At 43.1% G+C, this 22,029-nt stretch overlaps 1 protein-coding gene across 4 annotated transcripts in view; it reads left to right on the top strand.

The window, feature by feature from the left end:
- Nucleotides 1–14,481, top strand: part of dlc1 (DLC1 Rho GTPase activating protein) — an 82,176-nt gene extending 67,695 nt beyond the window's left edge. For all 4 annotated transcript variants that reach the window (XM_040024215.1, XM_040024216.1, XM_040024217.1 and 1 more), the window contains 11 exons: nucleotides 569–632; nucleotides 2,577–4,222; nucleotides 5,362–5,541; nucleotides 7,106–7,265; nucleotides 8,108–8,315; nucleotides 8,809–9,025; nucleotides 9,427–9,541; nucleotides 10,685–10,900; nucleotides 12,195–12,412; nucleotides 12,528–12,701; nucleotides 12,792–14,481. In XM_040024215.1, the coding sequence (XP_039880149.1) occupies nucleotides 569–632; nucleotides 2,577–4,222; nucleotides 5,362–5,541; nucleotides 7,106–7,265; nucleotides 8,108–8,315; nucleotides 8,809–9,025; nucleotides 9,427–9,541; nucleotides 10,685–10,900; nucleotides 12,195–12,412; nucleotides 12,528–12,701; nucleotides 12,792–12,891 (3,298 nt within the window). In that variant the 3' untranslated portion in view covers nucleotides 12,892–14,481. The remainder of the gene's footprint in view (nucleotides 1–568; nucleotides 633–2,576; nucleotides 4,223–5,361; nucleotides 5,542–7,105; nucleotides 7,266–8,107; nucleotides 8,316–8,808; nucleotides 9,026–9,426; nucleotides 9,542–10,684; nucleotides 10,901–12,194; nucleotides 12,413–12,527; nucleotides 12,702–12,791) is intronic.
- The last annotated feature ends 7,548 nt before the right edge of the window (nucleotides 14,482–22,029 follow it).

Genomic DNA, 22,029 nt, shown 5'->3' on the forward strand with positions numbered 1-22,029 from the left:
GTTTGCATTCAATTTGTCCCCCTGCCGTCCTTTTTAACATATGAGGAGGGAACTAATGGTTCTTTAATGGACTCAGCCTCTTCATCAGAACTCGATCCTTAAGTAATAAACCACAGCAGGTGTTCCTCCATACATCTGGAAGCTATCATCTCAGTGTCTCCTCTTTTGGCAGCATTCATTCCTTCCCCACATCCGCAGCTATCCTTGAGTTCCCATCACTTCATCTCTCCATTGTTACATGATCTGCTCTAAGAGCTCTTCAGAGGTTGGACCCCCTTCTCCAGGTGGCTAAAGGGATAATCTTTCTGTCCCCTCCCCGAGGTTGCATCGGCACTCCGGCAGATTTCATTCTCTTTGCCCTCTCTCCTTCTCCTTCCTGTCCACGTAGGGATTATCCCTCCGCATCTCATTAGCCAGACTGGATGCACCGCAGCTCCTTTTTGCCTTGTTTCATCTTTCCTTCATTTACACATTCTCTCCTTGTGTTCTAGTGAAAGTTGGTGAGGTTTAATATTTAAAGCCCACGCAATTCAAATCTAACCAGCTGTGCGTGTGTTTGTGTTTGCAGGAGACTGAACACCCTCAATAAGTGCGCTTTAATGAGACTGGAGATTTCGCCACAAAGAAAAAGAGTAAGTCTACATGCAAGCACTTGAACTACCCTCCTTTGTGAAAAGCCACTTTGCACATCTCCTTATCCACAGTTGCACCGCCTCACCTCAACCCACAGTTCGCACTTGGCCACAGGGCAAAGCTGCATTTTCTCTCATCTCGTTTAATGAGAAGGCACCTGTTGAGTTCATTTCTATACCAAATGGGTTGTGGGATAGTAGGGGAAGGGAGGAGAGCTTTAATGTCTAAATGAAGGGGTTTCTTTGACCAAAACTCCCCCATTCATTTAAAGTATGCTCACCTTCTCTCTTCTAAAATACTTCCTCATATTTATACATCTTTCAATGATTTCAGAGGTATTATAAAGGCATGTTTTCAAGCAGTTTTTCGCACCAATTAAACCCCCACCAACACCAGCTCTTAAATGTCTCTTTTAAGGAAGCCGTCCTAGTGGAAAGTGTTTTTCCTCCTTAGGATAATTATGTAAAAATCCCACTTTTAGACCACTCATGTTTCAATTAAAGCAGAAAGTCTAGACTGACAGACACTGTCACTTTGTGACAAGAATTTCTCTGTTTTCTACAAATCAACCAAATCTAATGCCCTTAAGGGCTACATAGGAAGATCCTTGTTCTATGCGTGGTGGTATTCATTAGGATGACCCTTTCTGTGTCACCTTTAATTTCAGGAGTCAACAGAGAAGAGCAGAGGAGTCAAGAGGTTATTTGCCTCCTCGACTCCTCCGCTCTTGCGGGACAACAGCCTCCCACCCCCACGCCCAGACAGCTTAGGAATGCATTGATCTCGTCACGTCTTTACATTCCCTCTCTTAAATCTCCTCGTCTCCCGTTCTTCGTGGTTTGCTCGTACTGTCTGATGATTATAAGAATAGCTTTCATTCTGCGACTTCATTGATGCGGCCATCAGCGTATCCAATCAGTATGATTTGCTGGGTGGACGGTAAAAAATGGTTCCAGCTATGATCACTAGTGAGTGCTGGTTACCTCTCATTACAACCAGAATAACTGGAGAAACAGGCTACGGTCGTATAGAGCAGTGTCGCCAAAATTACTAAATTGTTCTTTTTAGGTGAATCCTCTTTGTACCAGGATAGATCACAATCTTTATTCACTTTTATTTGAAACGAAGCCTATAATAAAGCCCTTTGTGAACTCTGAAAATGATGATTTTTTTTTTCCTTTTTCAATCAAAGTGCTTATCTCCAGGATCCTTTATATAGGAACTTCATTTATAAGTTTTTGGTGTTCTAATGAGTTCAGATTTTAGATTTGAGGCCTGTGTTTGACTTTGATTGTATACTATAGACGCCAGTTTTGTAGGTGGGTTGTATAAGAAATTTTAAAATATATCAGTGACGGCGCTTGTTTTACTCTCCAACCATGAGTGCCTGTGCACAATCAGATAACGACTGTGTAGGTGGGTGTAGGCGGGGGGTGACCCCAGTCTGGCCGGCTACATTGAGAGCTATGGGGTCAAAATGGAATTTCCTCAACGCCCTTCAGGGTCTGAGACAGATTAACCAAACTGGGGGAGGTGTGTGCATTTTTGTAATGTTTCATATACATTAAATGTGACTCAGCAATGGCCAATTTATTCTACTTATTTTTCTGAGGTTTTCTGGCTGACCATGAATATAATTACCTCATGCTTCATGCTAAAATTTATACATGTCTTCTTATAAAAGGCCTTGTGTTATGGAAGCTTTTGACAGCCATTGTATATAATTATATTTCATGTAGGTTAAAATTAGATCCATTCTAAAATAAGTTCCATAACTACAGAAAGTTTCCTGGATCAAGGTGAGGAATACTGGAAAAGAAGTGGAAAATGTGGCAGTGAATAATGTCACCAACTGTTTCTCTCCCTCCCTCTCTTTTTTCCCCTTCTCTTCTTGCTATTCCTTTCTCTCCCCTCTCCCTTCCTTGGCCCCCTTATTCATTCAGAGTGAGGACTCAGATGAGGATGAGCCTTGTGCCATCAGTGGACGCTGGACCTTCCAGAGGGACAGCAAGCGCTGGTCTCGGATGGAGGAGCTGGAGGTTTTCTCCGCGCTGCCCACAGATGCCTGCCAACCCCCTTTTCCCAAGGACCAAGCATCCCAGAAGGGCAAGCTCACCCTCCGTGAAGGCAACAGCTCGGAGAGTGTGCTGACCGACCTCAGTGAACAGCCCGAAGTCGGCTCCATCCACAGCAGTGGGAGTGGAGGGAGAGGAGAAGAGAAGACCCACGGTGCTGCTCTGGTAAACGAAGCTGTGCCCCCTAATGCCACCCGTGCCAGCTCAGTAGCTAGCATGTGTTCATCGTCAGGCACGGGTGGGTCAGGATGTGCTAATGAGGACTCTCTGTCTGACGGGTTGCCTCCATCGCCCCTAGAGACCCTCAGGCAGTTTACCTTTGATGTAAAGACGGGGGTCGCCGGACGAGGGGGAAGTCTGGACCGAGGATCCGGCAGCAGCAAAAGCACACGTTCGAGAGCTAAGAGCTTTCTCAAGAGGATGGAGAGTCTGCGGCTCCGCAGTGGCAGCTCCTCTAAGAGAAAGAAGAAGGGGGGCACCGGCGGAGGCAAAATAGAAATCAGCGGCCCTGTCGTCAAAGAGGGTCTCGATGATGACAAACTGCGGAGGCTCAACTGCGTGGACATCTCCAGTCTCAACCTCAACCAGAATCTTAATCACCATCGCAATAATACCCAGACTATGACACTTAACCGCAATCGCTCTGTATCCTACTCCACTCAGACCAGCAACGGAAGTACTGGAAGTACTGGGAGCAGCCAGTCGGAAGCTAGCAGCGGGAGTGCGGTGAGCACGCCGAGCCCAGTGACTCGAGCTCGCAGCCACAGTGCGGCAGCGACCTCCAGTAAGCGAGGGGGCATGTATTTGGAAGGTTTTGATCCTTTCAGCCTCCTCCAGCAAGCTTCAGGTCAGCAGCAAGCTCCCAAATCTGCCCCACCCGTCCCCTGCCACGCTAGTAATGGGATGACAGTTGATGAGCAGAACCACAAGAACAACTACAGCGTGCAAGACAACAGCAGACAAGTGGAAGAAGAAGAGGAAGAGGAGGGCATGATCTTTTTCTATTTACCAGAAGGCCATAAGCCTGGAACCTTTCCCAAGGCCCTCCAGGATGGGAGTTCACGCACTAATGATAATGGAAACTCTGTGATCCTCAGGGGACGGCACAGCAGACGTCAACGCCGTGGCTCATCGGGCTCGGTCGACAGCCGTCTGAGTTTTTATGACAACGTCCCTTACACGGAGAGAGTGGAGGGAGAGGAGGAAGAGGGGGATGAGCACAAATTAGAGGAAGTGCTTCAACACGTCAGCGGCCTGCAGCGTTTCGTTAATGCCTGGTCTGAGGATGCGGCCGGTGAAGAGGAGGAGGAGGAAGATGAGGAGGAAGAAGGCGACTCGGATTCAGCACTGGACTCGGCCTCCCCGTGCCCATCCTCTCCTCTGCAGAACCGCCTGGAGGAGGCCGAGAACGGAAGCGACCAAGACAGCACAGGAAACCCCTTGGGCGAGGGGGAGGAAGGAATGAGGGAGAGAAGAGACTCTGGTGTCGGAGCATCTCTAACCCGAACCAGCAGGTGAGGGAAGAAAATTCAAAACCATCTTTTTACAAACGCAGATCATCAATGAAGGGTCGGTTCATCCAGATTTTAATTTAAAAAAATCAGAGGTTTGAAATCCTTACATTTTATAGTAAGGTGCAAACATGCCAGATTAGAGTACATGTGGTCATTTATATCTATAGTCCCTAAATCAGGGATGTCTAATTCATTTTACATTATGGGGCACATACAGCCCACTTTGATTTTAAGTGGGTCGAGCAGTAAAACCCCTCTTTTTTTTTTATCAATGTAAAGAAGTTTAACTACACTTTTAATACCTGAGATGTAAGAAAAAGAAGTGCAGTTTCAACACAATGTCTCTTTTTCTACATGATAAAGAAATGCTGTATAAATAACTGTGGGGGGAATCTTTATTTGGAGCCAAAACTACAGTTAAAAGTCTAAAATTTATGCTCTCCTCCACATATTTTCTTAAGATATCGTGTGAGCCAGATTGAAGTCTTTGCCAGGCCAGTTCTGGCCCTCAGGTCCATTTCGTACTCCTGCCCTAGATTAAACAGCAACTTTGACTCTAAATAATTCCCAGACCACACTGTTAGCCATTCTCAAAAATACAATTTCATGCATATTTTTATATAAGAAAAATTTTATGTGCTACTTTTAGTTTTAATACTAAGCGGAAAGTCTCATGCTGCCAGTCTTTCTTCTGTAAAAGGACAAAGCAAACCTGAATGCAGCACTGAGGTACCAACAAAAAGAGTTTTACATAAAAAGTGACAGCATAGGATAAACAGGGGGACACGCTGAGACTTCTCTCCTTATGTAATGCTACCGAGTGCTCTGGAATGCTGCTTGGTTTCTATGGGGACCGTTCCTGTGCTTTCAGGAATTCACAGGCAGACTTACGTTCGGCGGGCTTTTAGTCTCAAAGACAATCTCTTGATTGATGTGTACATAAGTCCTTGTAATCCCCAAACTGATCACTTGGCACATAACAACTACAAATACTGTGTGTGGCCGTGGGTTTTATTGTCAACGTTTATGCATGAACAAAAGCATGAGGCAGATCCCGAGGGTTAAACTTGTTCTTTCTCAATCGCCAGTATTCTTCTCACATCTCAATTTGTGCTCTGCTCTTCTCTGATGTACTCCAGACCACAGAAACTCCGCTGGCCCAGCTTCCAGAACTCCCATCGGCCCAGCTTGGCCTCCGCCCAGCTTCAGATTAGCTGCCAGTCTGTGCTACAGATGAATCTGCTGCAGAAACTCTCCCTTCTGCAGCTCACTGCTCTACTGGAGAAACACACTCCTACAAACAAACATGGCTTCAGTTGGTGAGTGGACTGTAGGGAAGGCTTGTGGACGGGAAATGGAGGGTGAAAGCATTAAGAAGTGTTTTTCTTTCTTTTTAAAGCTTCATGTGAAATGGCTTCTGCCACTGCCATATTGTTCCTCTAAGTAATGCCCTTTAATATACCCATTCAGCCAGCTATTAACCCTCTCAATCCTACCCATCTCCAAATCCTCTCCATCTGCAGGTTGTTGTATAGTGTGGGGATGGCTGTCCACAGAGGTTGGGTTTCACATTCTTTTCCCAGGCCCATAATTGCTGGGAAGGGGCGTACATAGTCTTTTTCTCAACGGGGCAATCATGGCAGTTCACACGCGAGGTGTTGAGCTCGAGGCTGAAAAGAGCTGCACGCAATAACTGTCCTTCAAACTATCTTCTGTACCACTTCTAAGCTTAAGGTCTGCGCTCGTTTATTTCTTCATTCTTGCTTTTTTATGTTAAATTGAACACGGGGGGGGGGGGGGGGGTCTGAGAAATGGACAATTTCATGAAATTCCCTGAAATGAAAGCAGCTGAATGTCACTGAACATTCTTCACATTACAGTAGACTGAAGTGTCATTGTGCTAAATTGCTATAAGCCAAAGTGCTACCTAGAATTGGCTGTTTTGAAGAAGCTAAAGTTAAGGAAAAAGATGACTAGAAGTGGAAAAATCACATTAATTCTGTGTTATTTTTCTGCTCGAGGCTTTCTTTTAAACGGGAATAGAAGGCATTATGACAGTCTTATGACAGGTCGAGGCTCACTGAAAGACAGTGTCCAATTGTTGGCCACTGGAGGCCCACAACATAGTCAGAATTCTGCCCGGGATCATAACATGCTCTTTTTTTTTTCTTCTTCTTGTTTTTTTTTTCTAAACCGTGCTTCTAAGAAGCACTCCGAGTCTTGTGAACCCCAGCACTTACAAAGACGCACTTGTCCTGAGTCACGCATAACATCTCTGTGCAAAACACACTCACACCCATGCAGACAGATACGCAGCCATAAATCTGCGGGCACATTCTTGTGAAACGGTCAGGGTTGCATGTTTCAACTCTGGGTTTGTGGATGGAGACTTGCTGTTCACTAGGAACCAAATGCTTGCACACAAGCTCGCCCAGAGTGACAAATCTAGAGACGGGCGTCGACTGGAGATGTACAAAGAAGCGGGTTTGTACATCTCCTTTCCACGATCCCCATTTTTCCCTTACCTTTTTACCCACGCCCCCCGTAACCCTGCAGATGGACCTCTGCACTGGCTCACTTTCACACTCTCCTTGCACACACATAAAAGGCTCAAGCGCTCTGTGATAAAAGGCCTAATTTGATTTGTTTGAGTTTTACATTGCATCTGAACTAAAAATAAACCATTTGACGCATTTCTGACGCGGCGGTGATTCAATTTTCTGTGTATGAATAGGTGTTTGTGGAATGTCTGTGTTAGCCCTGATTACTGTGATGTGTTTTTGTTGATTACAGTCTAGGCTCTCAGTTAGTAAAGAGAGACTGAAGGTATGTCATTATAATGTTGACCCATTTTAAAGATCCAAATTTGTGTGTATGCTGCAGGGCTGTGCCGAAGTTTATGAAGCGCATCAAGGTGCGCGACTACAAAGACAGGAATGTGTTTGGTGTGCCACTACAAGTCATCGTCCAGCGGACGGGACAGCCCCTGCCTCAAGGAATTCAGCAGGCCATGCGCTACTTACGAAATCAGTGCCTCGACCAGGTAATATATAGTACAGAAATATGCACAGATGTGTGCAAAACCTTTTTATACACTGGAATTGCAAGTTTACATGTAATGGCCACCTCAGCTTTAGCTTTAAGTACTATTTTAGCTAACTTGTTTTCTTTAAGCTACTCAAACGGCATAAAATATCAATTTAAATACATGTGCATATTTCTCTTGGTGTTACATAACATGAGGCAGGGAATTGGAAAAGTCTGATGCCCACTCACTCAGTGTGTAAACACTTTCTGTGTGCCAGGGGAGAGTCAGTGTGCTCAGTCACCTGTGTCGCTTTAATCTATACCCAGTCTGTCACAGTCTGTGCATTTATAAAGGAAGGAAAGGTGCAGTCAAATTGAAAAATGGCTTTTAATATGGCATCATGCAAAAGAGAATGATGGCTCTCTTTTCAAGGACAGACAAAGTGCCTCTGTTTGGAAGTGTGAAAGCTCATGGAAAATATTCAGTGAACAAGCCAGCAGTCTTCTTCTTTTCTCCTCCCCAACATTGCCATTTCACACAGCCTTAAAAGGCCATTGATGAGGTCCTACACAGCATTCACTACAAGAATGCCTACTGGCTGTTGTTGGAGCTCCTTGTAAATACAGTCAACAGGATCTGTTGTGATGTAACCATATTGACTGTAAGCTGCGGATTTGTGGATAAGTCAAGAATGTTATTTTCCTAATGCGACAGCCTAACGCAATAAAAGACGTGTGTGTGTGTGTGTGTGTTTGTGAGAGTCATTTTTGATACTCTTTGATCAGGTACTTTATAGTTCAAAGGTTTCTGCATGGTATGTGAGACGTAACCCTTTTCTTCTTTGTTTCCCCGCCCAGGTGGGTCTTTTCAGGAAATCGGGCGTAAAATCTCGTATCCAAGCCCTCCGTCAGATGAATGAAGCGAGCGGCGCCGACGGGGGAGGAGTCAACTACGAGGGCCAGTCAGCTTATGACGTTGCCGACATGCTGAAGCAGTACTTCAGAGATTTACCAGAGCCCTTGCTTACCAGCAAACTTTCAGAGACCTTCCTGCAGATCTATCAGTGTAAGAAGACACAAAACACAGAAAATGTTCTTCCAGGCTCGTCTACGTCATTCCTCGCGCAGCTTGACGTATGCAACTGCACAGCTGACATACTTTGTTTTAGATGTTGTAGCCATAGAGCTGTAAAAACACATGAGACAGATGAGCACACATCTGTGGACGCTACACCGTTTGCGTAAGGTGATGTATGAGAGGTCAAGCATATAGTGGACCCATACATACAAGCTTATGTAACATAGCTTATGTAACAGGTCAACACAGATCCCATCATAACTCGTTTTTGGCAGGTAATTGGAGGCCCGATATGGTCTACTTCCTGAATTAAACAACAGCTGGAAAGAACGATGACAGGATGTAGTATGACAACAGATATTAGTACTGACTGACTCCTTGAGCTTTTAATTTTATATATGATAATGTTATTGTGGAGCTAAATAAATTTGTGCTAAATTGAACTGAAAAGGAATGATGATGAGTCCATGTTCTTCTCCAGACATGCCTAAAGAGCTCCGCCTTCAGGCAGCTCGCGCTGCTGTGCTGCTCCTGCCGGATGAGAACCGAGAGGCGCTCCGGACGCTGCTGTGTCTGCTCAGCGATGTGACGGCCAGCGTGGCTGAGAATCAGATGACTCCCACCAACCTAGCAGTTTGTCTGGCCCCATCCGTTTTCCACCTCAACACGCTTCGACGGAAGGAGAGCTCCTCGCCGAGGTGTGTGTCTGAGCGCGCGCCGTTGTAATCGGTTCAGTTTCATGCCTTTAATCAACATAGTTTTTGTTGCAGCATCTTGCATAAGGGCGCAATATGCCAGTGCAGTTTTGGAAAACAGGAAAGGGTCACTCCAAACTAGCACGAGGGCAGAATAGTGTGGAAGAGAGCAAAGCTGGTGAGAAGAGGAAGGGAGAGAGACAGAGGAAATAGAAAGGTTACATAAACGTCCAGACCTAAATAAAAAAACACATGCATTGTTCCACATTTGGCACTTCTAGGTGAGGGTTTATCAGCTTTATACAGCTAAACCGTTTCCTCCAGTTTTTTTTTTTACTTTTCTTTTGTGGTGATTGCTCTGATTAGCCTCATTATGTCTTCTTCTTTTTCCTTCTTTCCCAAAGGGTGATGAACCGGAAGCAGACACTCGGAAAGCCAGACCAGAGGGACCTGAATGAAAACCTTGCTGCCACTCATGGCCTGGCGCACATGATCCAGGAGTGCAGGAAACTCTTTAGGGTCAGTGATTAAAAATCGTGTAGCAGAACCTGTGCAGCAAACTCTTCACTTTTAAAGTTAGCTTAAAAAATAAAAGCAGAATGAGTTACTGGCTACTACCTTCACAGTAAACTGCCATTTAAGGTAACGAGGGTATGTTTGCTGACAGAATAAATGTCACCTCCGGTTTCCTGCCGCATACCTCGTGTCCCTGCGTTTGTCCTGTCAACAAACAGAGTCCCAGTTATGTAAGGCATTGATCCAATTCATGCAGTTATTCGTTCAAGAGTAGGTTGGTTTATGGAAAGTGAACATGCTACGGGGGGCTGAATACCTATGTTGTCCAGAGCTCTGTTCAAGTAAACGCCCCCCAAACTCTAGCATAGTATCACAGGGGTCAGAAATCCATAAATTCATGTCAGTGAGATTTGGCATCTCCACATGGATAGCACAACAGGAAATAATCAGCAAAACTACAGCATTACAGATCCAATTAAAACTGACATTAAGCCAGAAATGTGCTTTGCCTTGTGCCATCTTCTCTGGACATGGTAGAGTAAATGTTAAAAGGCTGCACACTGTGGGTCATTAAGGTCGTTTAAAATTCTATTAGACTGTGGAAAGGCTTCCTGCTTTCCTGTCATGGTCACATTGCACAAGTAAACCGAATTAACCTCCTTAAATGATTTCTTTAATTACATTTGCATTTGCTTATGGAGGTTTTTTAAAGGGAAGATGGACGATAACACTGTCAGGATGCAATTAACAATGGAAGATATGAAGGAGACTATATTGAGGATACACTAGGCAAACACAGGATGTGTTTCCAGTTTGTTTAATGGGATTAATGTAATAATGACAAAGCCAGAAAAACCATGATTTCAGTGTTAATCACGTATTCAGAAATGCTTTGAGATCTTTAAAATCAGACCTGTTTTACATAATAGTTTTTTCCCACAGTAAGCTCACACTGCCTATTTTTAGTGAAGGGGGTCTTAATTCAATTTTTAGTTTTTTCTCTGAAGTTTTCTGTGCTTTGTTTTCTCTAACATCAGTAGGAATTGTAGAAGTCTGTCAAACCAAAAGATATTTCTTTATCCTAAACTCTAACAGACTAAGCAGATGAATAATTGTTCTAACCATCCATCTCCTCTTCTCTCACAGATCCCAGAAGAAATGAATCGCTGCAGAAACTCGTATATGGAGCAGGCTTTGCTGCCGCAGCGCTTGGAGGAGCTTGCAGGTGAAGAGGCTGCGCATGGAGGCTACAGGGCGTACCTACAAGATAGCCTGGACACTCTCCTCAAAGAGGCTAAAGACAAGTTCAAAGGATATGACAGCTGCTCCACGCCAGAGCATGCTGACCTGGCATATAGGAAGGTAGGTCCTCTTTTTTTCTTTTTTTTAAAAATCTATCTCTAGGTCCTCTTAAATGTCATCTGTTCAGCCTGTGCGGCTACTTTCAGCCTGGAAACATTGATAAAATTGTCAGACAGCTCACAGGAAAGATTTATTATCTTTCTATAGAGTGTAAACAAGCTGTCACTCCTGAAACATGCACACCATCTCTGTTTCCTCTCCTCTCTTTTCCTCTCAGTCCTTGCCCTGCCTCTCTTTTAACTCTAAATATCGAGTGGAAAACCTGCAGTTAGGGTTTCCTGTGTAAAAACAAATCCGTGCGAAAGTGGCCTGGCCCCTTGGCGTCTCATTCCCATCCCAGTACTGGACTCCATCCCAGAATGACATCAGCTTGACATAGAGACACACACACACAAACACAAACCCGTACAGAGCCTCTGCATTATCCCAGGCTTACATTTCCTGTGTCCAGTTTGCGAGGCCCTGGATGAGGTTATCTTTTTCTCCAGTTTAAAGTCACAAGGCGCAGAGTGTGTGCTTTTTATCACATGATGGCAGAAAGAAGCAGCTGACCTGGCCAGAGCGCAGTGAAATATGTTGAAACACAGCCTAGCTGTTGTGCATAAGATTACCGTTAAATTACTACATCCGATTTTTCCCCTAATGTAACTGGTACAATTAGATATCTTACAGGAAGCCTCCAAACACTTGCATAAGACACTGAAAGTTTATATTTACCACATTTCAGTCAGGAGCACTACAGTGAAAGAAGATTATTTCCATCTGCAGCAATTTATATTTGGCAGTGAAGGGCTGTTCTGGGGGCCTTCCAAGCACACATGTGGAGATCCAGAGACAGCAACAGCAAGACCCCAGCACAGAACAAGATGTTAAGTTAGATACAGCATGAAATGTAGGAACTGAGGTAAAGACGGGGGAATGCTTAATCAGAGCTTGAAGGGCAGGCAACTGGTGTTCTTTAAGTTTGCTGAGGACATCTCACTCGTTGACTGATTATTAATCGTGTGCATTATTACACGACTGTGAAAAAGGTGTCAGACATTACCACCAGAGGTTGTGAGTGAAACTGAACTGAAGAAGCCTCTTGGGTGAGAGGTGAAATGTCTTGAAAATACTTAAACAAGTCCAGTCGCCTTCTTTTCAAGACCTTAAAACTAACTGCAGGAACCTGTGTGCATGACATTTCCTGTCTGCTGTAATTTCCTGTCTTTGTTCTGTGATTTTAATGACATAAAGTGCTTTAAATCAATGGACTGCAAGTAAAGTAACTGGGTCTCGCCGTCTGTTTCTCTAGGTCCATGACGGGTATCCACTGCGGCTGTGGAAAGTAACGGTGGAGGTTCCCGCAACTCCCGAAGAGGTTTTGACCCGGGTGCTGCGAGAGCAGGGACACTGGGATGAGGACCTGCTCGAGAGCCGTGTAGTGGAGACCCTCGATGACAGGACAGAGGTCTACCAGTATGTCAGGAACTCCATGGCGCCTCATCCTACCAGAGACCATGTCGTGCTCAGGTAGATCGCTGTCTTTTTCTCTTCTTGTGTTTATTTTGCTTTTGTCTTTATCTTTCATCTTACATCTAATTTAATGCTGTTTTTAATCTAAAGTGTCTTTATTGGTTTCTAACAGAACGTGGGTAACGGACCTGCCAAAGGGAGCATGCGCACTGGTGTGTACCTCTGTAGACCACGAAGGGGCGTCTGCGGTGGGCGTCCGAGCCAATGTTCTTACTTCACGCTACTTCATAGAGCCCTGTGGAGCGAGCAAATCCCGACTCACGCACATTTCCCGAACCGACTGCAGGTGAGTGGATTACTTCCAGAGCCACAAACAAATCAAGTTTTAGAGCAACGCAGTAGGCTAACAGCCTCCTCTCTTTCTTTGTCTAATCAGGGGTCGTTTCCCAGAGTGGTACAATAAACTGTATGGACACTTGTGCGCTGCCGAGGTGGCACGGATACGAGACTCATTCACTGCACCCATGGACAAATGAGAAAGCGCTGTGCAATTTGGACGGTGGCAGTTTTGGGGAATTTTTTTTGGGGGGTGGGACTTTGACCTCCATCCCACCAGGGAGGTCAAAGTCCAAGCCTCCATCCTCACATCAGGACAAACTCTGGATCCTGGATTGAAGGAATTTTTTTGTGATTTTTTTCCCCCCCCTATGTCCAAACAAGATTGATGTTATGTTTTTAAACTGTTCTTTTGGGGCCTCCCAGCGTGCTGCCAAGAGGACTTGTGTCAGACAAACATTTATCTGGGCCAGAGGAGGCGATGTTGATACAGGATGTATGGTTTGTCCAAAGGGTGCTATTGCTTCTGAGAAGCAAAAGAGGGATTTAATGTATGCGTGAGAGCGTGTATGCGAAAACGGCAGTTAACACAGATTCGTCATACTGGTTTCCAGTAGCAGAAAAATGTGTACATAAAGTAGTCTGTTCAGAGTAAAGGTCGGCGTATGTCCTGCGTTACCTCTGTCCCCTTTTTTTCTGTTACAGCAAAGCACAGCAGACATTATTATGGTCAGCCGATTGATAAATCCACGGGCGAAGAAAGACGGTAATGCGCAGACTGAGCGGAGACAATAGATAGGATGTTGTGAGATGACAGGTAGCCGGTAGCACAAAGGGTTTTAGTGTTTTAGGGTAGAGACAGACGAGTACTGGTGGCTGGCTCACCAAACTGAGAGGAACGATCAAAGGAAGGGCCTCATTTACTAACATACAGATAGATGTCTTAAATTCCATCATGAAGAATTCAAATCGAGTAAGCGGCAAATGTCTCTCGAGCGTGTGATGCCCATTGTTTGCGTTCTCGGAGATGCATAGGCACACTTTATGGATGTCAGGAACCGAAACGCAAGACCAAACTGATTTAATGGACCAATTTTTTTTAAAAACCCAAGATGAAAACAGTAGATTCCCCACAGTGAGCTTTTCCTCACCGTCACAAGTGTTAGATTTGTTTAAAGCACAGCACAGTTTTTGAGATTTTAGGCTTGTATGCTATCAAAGTTTTTAAAAACATATAATGCTTTCGCAGTCGCTTTGATGTAGACGAGAACAGAAAGGTAGTCCGACAGGAAAAGTAGAGGGGAAAAAAAAGAGGGGTCCTTTTATAAAGGTGGTGATTTTACAGGTTTTACTGTAAAGAGGAGGGAAGACTGAATGTGTGAATTTGAAGGAAGGAAAATATCTTCGCGTGAGCTTCTTTCGCTGTGCTGTCTCGTCTGTGTTCAAAAAATAAAGACATTGTATCAGCTGACCTTCACTCGTAACACTCGTGCTTAAATCTGAGGTTGTGCGTTGTTCGCGCTGACGTGTCCGATTAATCCACTAAGCCATTGTTCGCATCGCAAGTGTTTTAACTGTGTCTCTGCCAAATAATAATGCATGACAATGACAGTTAATTTAAAGCCAATATATTTATACCTCAGATATATGTTTGTTTTGTATCATACTGTTTTATTTTATTGTACATGTTAAGCTTTGTGTTACGTAAATGAAAATGTTTTATCTTTTTTAATAATATTATTTCTGTACAGGTTAATCAAAGTGCACTATTAAATGTATTAAAATAATAACCGTGTGTGTGTGTGTCCTGTGAGTTATGTAGTTGTAAAGAAACAGGGAGGGCCACAGCACGGCCAACTTTCACGCCAAAGTATTGTGGCTTTGTTCTGGCTTTGCTCTTCAGATCCCCCATAATCTGCTCGGTCGCCTGTTTGCACAACAGTTTGTTCCAAGTAATTACACCTTCTCAGCTCCAGACTGATACTGGACTTCCATTTTTGCTTCCCCTCATCGCCCGCTCTCTGTGTTTACTCCACACCAGTGAACGCATGATGGGACCAGAGAGGCTTGGTAGATCTTGGTGATCTCACCCGCTGTCCTGTTTGTTACATAATAGTGTCATATAGCAGAAGACAATGGGGCCTGTTGTACCACAGCTGTCCTGGCTTGGACACAGCAGACCCTACAATGAGGAGAGCAGTCATGCGGCAAAGCAGGGAGGGTGGGGTGGGCTCCAGGGTTTAGAGCCGAGAGCAGGGGGGAGCTAACATACCCATCTATGTTTTTATCCACTTGGCCAAGTGAGAAGTGTCCATGTGCGGCAGGAAAACATCCTTCGCACGTGCTGTACATGTTTTGTTCAGGATCTGGTGTAAACCAAACAGAAGAATTGTTATGATCCTTAACCCTGAACCGTGTATTCTCATAGCTCAAGTCTCAGTACTTTCCATATACGTACAGAGCGACAGCATAAACAAGTGTTAACTTGACTGCAAAAGCCCACAGTTAAGACGGGGCATTTACATTTCACGCTGGCATCCTCACTCACACATTTTCCCCTGTTGGATCAAGAACACTTCTTCTTACACTCGAGTGCAACACAGAACTGGAGATAAACCAGAGACTCCAACAAGATCATACACGTAGCCGGAGACGTGCGCACACGTGCTTGGCTTTGAATTTGTCGCATAATGTTTAACAGAATCTTTCAAATAACATAAACCTCCAGGTGACCTCGTCCTCCCTCTAGTTCTAGTGTGTGTGTGTGTGTGTGTGTGTGTACGTGCATTTGCTTGCACACTCAAAATGCTGCTGTGTTTTTTGCATGTTCTTGAGTACGTGTTTCTCCTGAGAACCCAAACACCTCTGGGAGATTACGCAGGGCCAGATAAGGCTGACCAAGAGTCACCACCAGGGCTGCATTCCTGCACAGCTGTTTGAGAATCAGGCACAGAAGGTTTCCCACATTGATAAATGAATACGAACGTGTGCATTCTTCCTCCAGATTTCTCAAGACGTCTACGCTCAGAACAGTGTGCATTTTGTTGCTCTGCACAGTCTTTTTCTTTTTATTCCTTAAGTGAATAATGCAATTTTATTCCACTCTGAAACAGATAACACCAGCACAGACAACCTTTGTGCTTCAGATTGAATGATAGAAATACGTCGAGGCTCGTTATGTGACCATAGAAGTTATCACCTTTTCTCCATTTTACTTTACAAGTCAAACGATCGACACCATGCAAGCTGCCTGCTTATTACAGTTTAAGCATCACATTATGATGCACATGTTACACACCGGACTTTTTTATTTTTTCTCCCAGCGTTATCAGTCCCACAGACATATCAAACTGAGAGGAAGTGTGTGTCACATATCTCCGCGTGGACTGGAATGTTCTGACAAATCAACTGTAGCACTGTTTTGTCAATAGAAATGGTATGTCATCGTGATAAGACTGTATTTGAAGAGTCAACAGGGAAAAGAGCGAGGGTTTAGTCACACAGTGTTTCTGTAGTTCCTTTGATTATCTTTATATTTCAGAAATTCAAAGCCTGCGAAGCACTCGAGTACAGCGTGTACATCAGTGTACGAACATGATGCAACGTACAATAAACACACGGGTAAGCAGGCCTGAGTCTGCAGACCTGCGTTCATTTTATACAATGTTTTTCTAAATGCCAGTTCCCAATATCTCAGGACGCTTCATGTTAAAGTCAGCAGTCTTGGTAACTGTAAGAATTCCCCTGGATAGATTAAATAGTTTTATGAACTACTGAGAACCAGTGTGTCTGTAAATGTGACTCTGGTTTGTGTAATTATTCTTTAAGGGAGACTGTAAATAATTATAAAGTTGGAAACTCATCACTCTTTATGTGTTTTATGCTTATAAAGCTTTTGATCCTGAGAATCACACAAAGTTATTAATTAAGAGGGGAAGAAGGAAGAAGTTTGTTCCCAGTTCGTTTAAATGGGCCTTTCCTACTCTACCCAAGCACTCGAAGCACTTCATTCATAGAAGCACTTTCTTCTACATAAGTGCTCTTATTTATATGGGGCAACTTGGGGTTAATATCTTACCCAGAGATATTTAACATGCAGACTGGAGCAACCGGGAACCAGGGATCGAACCACCAACCTCCCAGTTAGTAGCTGACCCGTTCTACTGCCTGAGCTACAGACTTTATGCTAATGAGTTGATGAAACTTGTCAAATTTGGTACTGTTCAGCCATCGCTCTACTGATCTCTAGAAGCTCCTTGCTAAATTCACCAATCTCTTTTATCTGATTTCACTTTTTTAAATTCATTTTTATGTAATTGTACTTCTGCTTTTGTCTCTTTACTATATCTTTCTTGAGTTATTTTGTCATATTTACTTAATATCTACTTAATTTGTGTATGCTTAATGTTTTGCATGCTGTAGCACAATCATTTCACAGTTTTGTGGATAAATACCATACATTTTATCTTGTTTTTTATTTATGGCGTGAAAAAGGACCCCCAACCACTCGAACTAGGTAAGTGGAAGTAAAGAGATAATTGAATCTTAGGATCTGTAACTGGGGTTAGTTACATTGGGCATCTTGCATTGATCAAATTGTTATAGCTGTATTTTTGTGTGGTAATAATCTTTCTTGCTTTTTTTTTTTTTTTAAAAATATGCCATATGAAGGCTTTGTTATGTTATTAAAAAAAATTGCCTTTGTGCAAACACTCTGTGGGGAGTAGGAAGAAAAAACTTCCTTTAACAGGAAGAAAGTTCCAAAAGAATTTTCTCAGGAAAAACAGCCATCTGCCTTCACTGGCTGGCAAACCAAACAAACAGCAGTTTTTGTTGTTGTTTTAAATCAGTAACTACTGAGCAGCTTCAGACTCAGGGGCATATAGAGACAGACAAGGAGCGATTTGACACAGAACACACAAAGTTACTGACATGCAATAGCGGCATATAAATGGATGATAAGTGAGCAAGAGGAGAATAGAGCCAAGCACCGCTATGAGTCCTCCAGCAGCCTGGGCCTAAAGCAGCACCGGAACCAGCCCTATGCATTGCATCATCACAGAGAGTGGCTGCCATCTTTACTACACCCCACAGGAGATGATGGACAATAAGGAATAAGGAAAATAAAGAATTACAATAATTCAGGCTTGAACTGGCAAACGCAGAACTAGTTTTCCAGAATCACTGTTACACCAGATGTTCCTAATCTGTACAATGTTGCACAGGTGAAAGAAGGCAGTTGTAGAGATTTGTTTAATGTGGCAGTTAAAGAACATATCTTGGCCAGCATGTTTGCTCTCTAACTATCATTCACGTGTGAGGAAGACTTATAGTTTGCATAAAATGGGCAACTGTCAGATAATCGTTATACAAAGTAACATCTGCTATAGTAAAATTTTGTGATCGGTTTTGAAATCAGTATATGGACCGATTATTTCCTTCTGTGCTTCAAATCCGCAAACTATGGTTAGTCTGTAACTCTTCAGACTAACCATACGGATGCACATTTGCAAGGATCTAGAAATAAAGAGGGATGATCTTAAATAAAGAAAAATAAAAAGGCTCAGTCAAGTATAGCTTCCTTTCTAGCTTTTGTGACATTGGATTTAAAATTATATGAGAGCGACAAGGAAAGAGAAAGGAAGATTCATGAAAGGAGGGCGTGCTGACTCTGTTATCATCAGTGGCACTGTAACGTGTTTAATGTAGCAAATGAGCAAAATTCAAGTTGTGCGTCTGCACAGTTTTAACCTCGTGAGACCCAGCCTGTTCATTCACATCCTCTGTAGTGGACACACAAATCACACACAAAAAAAGTTCAACTGAAAGTTTAACCTCCTGAGGTTAGTCATGGAGCTGTATGCTGGTTTATGCATCTGATCATTCCAGTGAGCAGGCTGTGACTCACAGTTTACACAGTGCAACACTGCCCTCTAGTGGGTGTTTATAACAAGCCTATCACATGACAGTGCAAACTGCTTCATCGCACTCTCTGTGTATTGCGTACCATCAGAATGTGCTAAGAACCAAATAATGCGATCCGTGCGAAATATTACATATAATGAACTGCACGTTGACAAGTGATCATTAATGCTATGTACATTTCTATTTTTCAGTATAAAACATTTCTTTGACATGCTTTAAAATTCATTCGATTAAAAATAGATACATATTTTATTGTATTTATTCAATGCAGACATTTTGTAAATAAATAACTTTTTACAAATAAAACTTTTTTTAAACAAGTCCATTAAAGCAATAATATTCTTTAACCACTAGAGGGAGGTGTCCTCCACGTTATACAAAACTCAATCAGGTTCATACCGCCTCATAAAATCTCAGCTACACTGTGAAACGTTTTTACAGCGTTTCCCCAAAGATTGCAGAATTTCATAAATCACTCTTTTACTTTTCACGAGCTGATGAGCTCTGAACATCTGTGTGTCATTAAAGCCAAGACTGGTTAAGCATGAGGGGACGTGAGTGGATATCCTGTTCGATAGCTATAATAATGTAACCATAGTATCACCACAATTGCCACAGAAACTTACAGCCAGGAGAACATATTTTGACAGATCCCGAGAGGTGAAATGACTCAACAGTCAGTTTGAAGAAGCAGATTCGGAACTGGCAGATGATCAATCAGAGTAACTGTTTGGTGTGAACAATGTAAAATGTCAAACAAAACCTCATTTTGTGTAGATGTAGACAATTTGTTTAATTGAAAAAAAAGATTTATTTTTGCTTTGGAATATTTTGATTACTTCTTGTGGATGAGGGAGAGGAGAAGAAACAGAGGAAATAAATATATAGTGGCCCTTCGTCTTTTTCCTTCAAATTATGTTCGGACATAGATAGATAGATAGATAGATAGATAGATAGATAGATAGATAGATAGTAGGGGTGCAACGATATTCGTATCGATATTGAACCGTTCGATACAGTGCTTTCGGTTCGGTACGCATATGTATCGAACAATACAACATTTGTAATTTATTTTATCAATTTTCCTTCTGACGATGCTGTCTGTGTTGAGCGCTTAGTGAATCTGTGTTCGACTACTCCGCCTAGGCTGCACTGTCGAGCGCAGATCCACTGAGCGCTCAACACAGACAGCATAGTCAGAAGGAAGAGCGCAGGGCAAGCTAGCGAGACAGAAGTTAAGCTCTACTTGCAACATTCAGATCTGGCGTTTGGAATTATTTTGGTTTTCATGTGACGTATGACCCTGAAGGTAAGCGAGTCATGGACTAAAGTAAAACAGTATGTTGGATGTGCCATGCAATGCTCAATTACATTGGTGTGAACTAGTGTGTTAGCGCAGTTAGCTCGTTAACGTGTTTGCCGTCTAGCCCCATGCACGGAGCGATCGGCGGTAGCTCGTTAACGGAGATTTGCCGTGTTGTGGCGTTAAGGTCATTTCAACGAGATTAACCTGAAAGCACTAGTGGGAACACAACGAATATGACTGCACATTTACGCCGACATCATCCTAGTGCAAAGACAAGTGGAAGCAGACAAAAAAAAAGCAAGCATGCTACTAACTTTAGCCGAGTCATTTAGACAGCTGTTAGCACATGATTCTCCTTATGCTGCTGAGAATATAGCCCAGAAGAAGCGGATAGTATAGCTTTTATTTTGGAAAGAGCCATTTCTCTGTAATAAACTCTCTTTTCCAAAGATGAGTGATTCCTCAATCAGATACAGGGCTTGCAATATCGCTAGCCCGACGTCCCGGAGCTAGCGATTTTTTCAGTCGGGCTACCAAAATCTATCTCTTCCCTGCCCGTCGGGCTATTGTAGGAAAAATATATGTCAATGCTTTTGCATTCTTTCAGAAATGTAGCTGGGTAATTATGTCATTGGCATCGGTGAGCCACTGTCAATATGTGACATATTGAAGTCGCGTTTGAATTTGCGCTTGTTTTTTTGCTTTCACTTTGCAATCGTGCGAACTGTGTATAGAGAGCGACAGCACTGATCTGTGAGTGATGATAATTTGTGCACCAATTCCTCTGACATCGTCTTATTAATCGTTAGCTTACTATGCAAACATGACAAGTGAAATCTCCCGCAGCTTAAACATGTGAGAGGTTGATCGCGCAGAGAATCGCTGAGCTTATGTGAGTGAGCGTGTAAAAGCATTTCAGTTCTGCTGAGCCAAATAAGACAGGTCAGGGTGAAGAAGTGACAGCCAAAGAAAAGCTTACCACAAAACGGAGAAGTTATGACAAATCAGACTATAAGGCAAAAAGAAAGTGCAGCTTTATGGTTTCATGGACAAAAGAATTTCTGTGGCTGCAATATGACGAGCTAAATAACCAGGGCTGCACATAAGTGGTCCGCAGGTGCGCATTCGCTGTCAAAATAAAAAACACGCACAAGGGTTAGGGTTAAATTTAAAAACTGTACTTTTGAGTTAAAATATATATTTATAATTTTAATAAATGACAAATTAAAAATGCATGAACATTTTTTTTGTATCGAAAAAATATCGAACCGTGACACCAAAGTATCGAACCGAACCGAACCGTGAATTTTGTGTATCGTTGCACCCCTAATAGATAGATAGATAGATAGATAGTCAAGAAGACATTCGTATGGAAGAGAAACAGGGGAAAAGGCTGTCATGGTTTGGAACAACACCAATAGTATTTCAGCTAGATTTTGATTCACTGTGCAATACCATCTGGAAACCATCTGATTGGCAACAGCTTCATATATCAGTATGACAATGATCCCAAACACACTGCCACTGCAGTAAAAGCATACCTGGGTAGAAAAACACACCTCCCCAGACACCGGACCTCAAGCCCTGTTACCTTTGGAGAAAGGTAATTTCCCCTTACATAAATAATATGGCTGTGACGTAATCCTAGCAGTGACCGGGTGTTGTGATCTTTGCTTTTCTGTGCAAAACTTTCTAAAAAAACAAACAGTAAATATTTCCGGCAGCAAATGAAAGTATGAAACTACACCGAGAAAGTCGAAAGAACAAGGAAAACATAAGGTGCATGAAATTAATTACATAAAACTGACACTTGGGAAAGTGTTACAAAATCGTATTACACAAGCAGTTATGAATGCCTTTTAGTAGGTTTCCTATTTCCCCTGGTTTCAAAACCTCCCGCTCAAACTTTCGCAGTAATGTGGCTTCTGTTTGGTTTCATTTGACTGTAAAGGACTTGGGGGGTTAAGAAGTTCCAGTTAGAGCGTTGACATTTAGCACACTGGCAACTTTACTACGTCTCTTCCGTAGTTATGAAACTTTCAAGCACAGGTTTTGTAACCGAGAGGTCCCGACCAATCACGGCACGAGTCTGCTGCTCACGTGACAA

The sequence above is a fragment of the Simochromis diagramma genome, unplaced genomic scaffold (assembly GCF_900408965.1).
Source record: "Simochromis diagramma unplaced genomic scaffold, fSimDia1.1 OVJJ01000302.1, whole genome shotgun sequence".
NCBI lineage: Eukaryota > Metazoa > Chordata > Actinopteri > Cichliformes > Cichlidae > Simochromis > Simochromis diagramma.